At 50.0% G+C, this 4355-nt stretch overlaps 1 protein-coding gene across 1 annotated transcript in view; it reads right to left on the reverse strand.

The window, feature by feature from the left end:
- The window catches only part of LOC105811898 (liver carboxylesterase 1-like), a 30225-nt gene that overhangs the window by 23542 nt on the left and 2328 nt on the right, over nt 1-4355 (reverse strand). Inside the window, exons 2-3 of the mRNA XM_012646193.1 lie at nt 2851-3055; nt 94-312 (exon numbers count right to left, since the gene is read on the reverse strand). Of these exons, the coding sequence (XP_012501647.1) occupies nt 94-312; nt 2851-3055 (424 nt within the window). The remainder of the gene's footprint in view (nt 1-93; nt 313-2850; nt 3056-4355) is intronic.

Genomic DNA, 4355 nt, shown 5'->3' on the forward strand with positions numbered 1-4355 from the left:
GGAAACTGACATGTGGAAACCTGTGTTTCCTGTGCGAGTCCTGCGGCCCCTGAGCAGTCCTGGCCGTGCTGCCCCCTCCCCAGCTGCCTTCACCCTTTCCCATCTGCACCAGAAGACGCCGTGGCTGTGGAACCGGCATGTCTGGGCCAGGGGTCCCCACGGCTTACCGGCAGACTGCTTTTCTTGGTCAAGTCAGCAGGAGTGTAAATATTCAGGTAAAGACAGTCTTCGGACATCTTGACAGCAATGTTCTCCTTTCTGTTGGTAAAGAGGTCGGAGAGCACCTGCCCTGCCACTGGGTCCTGGGGGCACCTGGGCAGGGGAGAAAGAGGAACCTCTGAGGTCCAAAGAGACCTGAGCAAGGTGTCTCCTGGGGCTGGGCCGACCCTTGGTCTGGGAAGTTTCAGCCTGTAATTGTACTTGCCATTGCCAGACTCGAGACGCTGGAAGGGGGAGGAGGCATCTGGGGGTCCCGGTGGGGCCCTGGGACTCCCTAAGTCCTCTCAAGGCCAAGCAGAGTGAGATGACCTTGGCACCTCTCCCCTTCCTGGGGCTTTGGAATGCCCTGGCTCAAGGAGAGGAGGCTGCGGAGATGCTGACCCCCCTGGGAGGTGACATTTCCTGCTGTCTGAGGGGCTCCAAATGGTGGGATGCAGGGTGACCTTGTTCCTCCACCAGGTAAACATGTTCCAGTCCACAGGAGACTTCTGCACACCATGAGAAGTCACTCAAATGGCGGACATATAGGGGCTTCAACAGGTCAGTGGTGAAATCTTTGTGGGACAACATCTGCATTCTAGTCCTGCCTCAGCCACTCATTTGCTGAATAATGTTGGGTGAATTCCTTTCTGCTCTGGACCCCAATCTGTCAGGTGTAAGTGAGGGGAGTGATTTCTCGAAGGGTCTTGCAGCTCTGACATGCCAGGGATCTACCATCAACTCATCCTCAGCAAGTTCTGTTCGTTGCCCTGATGACAGATCCCAAAGATCAATGTAGATAAAAATTGGTAATATTTATTGAGTCTTCCAAGTGTGCCAGGTACTGTTTTAAGTACTATTTATGTAGTAACGTCTTTAAGCCTCAGGTCAGCCCCATGACATAGGTTCTATTATTATCCCCATTATACAGATGAAAAACCTGAGGCACAGAGAGGTTAGAGAACCTGCCCAGGGCCACATAGCCAGGAAGATCCAGGCTATGTGGGGTGTACATTTCCGAGTACATTATAAGCAACGTTCCCAGATCTCAATGTACCCAGGAGGCGGCATCGCAGCCCCACTGTGCACGTGAGGACGGAGGGACTGAGGGGCCAGGAGGACACAGCCGTCAAGTAGCAGAATCAGAGTCAGCAAAGTGACTTCCTGACTTCCATTCAGGGACATTTGTCCCCAGATCACCAAGAACAAGGGCAGAATATTCAGTAAAAAAGAAACTGAAATGTCAAAAAAGAGAAAAATAGTTCAACCTTATTAGTACTCAGATAAATATAAATAAAAAGCAAAATAATATTTATCACTATCATTTTGCAATCCAATAGCCAAAAATCATTATTTTAATAACTCTAAACATTGGCAAGAGTCGGCTGAATCAAGGTTTTCACACATTAATAGAAGGATTGTAGTTGGAACATTTCTGGAGGGAAATTTAACAAGAACTACAGACTTCTGACTCTGCCATGTCATTTCTTGAAACTTCTAAAATATTCTTAAATGTGCATACATGTTTAATACAAGCTGTTAATCACAGTGCCATTTATATTGTCGAAAACAACTTAATGATCCCAAATAAGAAATTGGGTAAATTAATTATGGTTCAATACCCAATGTAATGGAGATATTAAATGCCAGGTTGTACAATGAGCAAAACAGGCCTCCAAACTATCCGTACACATGATGCCATTTGCAAGAAAGAAAGTATGCAACAGATAAAAGACTGGGAAAATGATCTAAAACATTGACAACAATTCTCTCTGAGTGGTGGAATTGACCATGATTTTAATTTTCTTAGTTTTCCTTCCCTCTATTTCTTATATTTTCCGTAATAAGTGTGTATTACATTTGGAAACAGAAAATAAAAACGGGGAATATTATTTTTAAGAGAAAGGAAAAGAAAGGAAAGGAGAGAAGGCAGCCAGAGGTGGGTCCGGAAGGTCCTGAGAAACGCCTTGCTGAGGAGGTGAATCGTGCCTGGGGTGATGATGCATGCAGGTGTCCGGGGTGCCCTGGCAGGGGAGCTGGGAGGCCAGCTGGGAGCTTGGGCTGCTCTGCCCAGCTTGGCCAGGCAGGCGGGACACACCAACCATTGCTCTGCTTGTGAATAAGTAACTAGACACACGTGGGAGCTGAGAGCTCGGCAGCTCCACACCCAGTACACTCCCCACCCACCCACCTGTCCTCCACACCCCACCCCCCAACTGTGTCAAAGAGCAAGTCAGAAGAATTAACAGGATTATTACTTCTGACCATCTGCTCAACTGCTTTTTTTTCCAGAGCACTTACCACCTTCTAACATATCACATTATTCATTTAATAATTTCCATATTATTCACAGTCTGTTTCCCTCTGCTAGATCACAAGCTCCATCAAGCTAGGGATCTTTGTTTTGTTCACTAATGGATCCCAAGACTTGGAACATATATGCCCGGCACACAATAGGTGTTCAATAAATGTGTTGAATAAAGGGCTCTAGAAAATTGTGAGAGTTCTAGAATGTTCTTAAGGTTCTACAGTGTTCTTAAGGATTCCAGAACAAAGTACAAGCCAAGCAGGGGGTTGCCGGGACTCCGTCCTGCATCACTTTGGGGCAAACATCCCCACTGAAAGGTGCCAAAGCCGACCCCACGGGCTTACATGGGCGGGTAGGAGGTGGTGTTCTTCACAGAGCTCCACGGCTCTGCAGGCTGCGGCGGAGCAAACCTCAGGGATCCGAGGGGAGGCTTGGCAAAGGGGACTCCCAGGAACTCGGCCACAGGCTGTGCGATTCCTTCCAGGTGGACGTACTTCCCCAGGACCTTGCCATGCACGGTGTCCACCAGAGGAGGCGAGGACGGATGACCTGCTGGACATCAAGAGCAAATGAGGACACATCAGAGGTGCAAGGCTTGACCTGGATTCCAGGTGGGTTTTGCCACTTTCTAGGCATGTCACCTTGAATAAGTCACCTAAGTCCTCCAGGCCTCGGTTTCTCCTTATGTGAAAAAAGGGTGAGGGTCACTGTCCTTCCTAACTCACAGAGGGGTTTTAAGGAGCAAATTGGAACAGGAGGTGGAAAAACACCCGGTCAGAAATAAATGCAAGGAGGAGAGCTGCTGGGAAAACAAGTCACTTGGTCTCCCTCTGAGCAGCCTCTGGAACATTCATCTATTACAACCTGCATGGAGCCACATGCAGGGTGACAGGGTGAACAGGAGGTGGCCCCTATTCCCAGGACCACAGAACCTCGCAGGGAGAATGAGCCACATACACACTAGAGCCCAAATCTGGGAAGACAGTGGTGGTGTCCTGGGAGAGGCACCTGGGAGGTGCTTCAGGAGGCAGAAGAGGGGTGAGGCCATCTGGCTGGTGGCGCATGGAGGGGCTGGGACCTGCAGCAGGAGGACTGAACGAGGGGGGATGAAAGCAGGGAGTGGTGTGAAGCAGACATGAGAGAATGTGCTGAGGCTTGGAGACAGCAAAATGCAGAGCCTGCCCGGGCAGGGCGAGCGGCCCGTGGGCACCAAGTGGAGGCTACGGGGAGTGGAAATGACCCTGGGGCAAGAGACTGTGGGTCAGGGAGGGACTACAGTGCCAGGCTAAGCACTGGGGTTCTATTCCATAGACAAACGAGCAGCAGGAGGTGTTCTGGAGGAGGGCACGTAAGCGTGGGGAGGACTCTGCCGTGGCTCAGAGCAGGACATCCAGAGGAGAGAGACTGGGGGACACAGTCCCAGCTGCTCCACTCTGCAGAGCAGACAATTCTTCCCCCCTGAGCTGACGTCCACGTCCCTGCAGCTTCCCCGTCAGCCCTGGTTACACCTTCCATGAGACCGAGCTGACCTAATGTGATCTCCTGGGGCAGGTGGCCTTTCAGACGCTTCATCACGCCACCCCCTCCAAGTCCTGTCTGGCCTCAGTGACCTCGATTTCTCTGAGCAGCCTTCCCAGGAAATTGTTTCTAGCCTCTTGTCCTCCCCACTGAGCTGCTTTGGTTAGAGACAAACATTCAACACTTTCCTCAACGTGTGTGGCCAGAACAGAAAAGAATAATCCAGATTTGGTCTCACAGGAGAATATCCAATGACATTAGAAACTCCTTACGCAAAACCTGGTTAAAAACAGTATCCACGTCTCATGTTATAATGGCCAATCCTATTCTG

This window comes from Propithecus coquereli, unplaced genomic scaffold (genome assembly GCF_000956105.1).
Source record: "Propithecus coquereli isolate 6110/MARCELLA unplaced genomic scaffold, Pcoq_1.0 Scaffold1055, whole genome shotgun sequence".
Taxonomy (NCBI): Eukaryota; Metazoa; Chordata; class Mammalia; order Primates; family Indriidae; genus Propithecus; species Propithecus coquereli.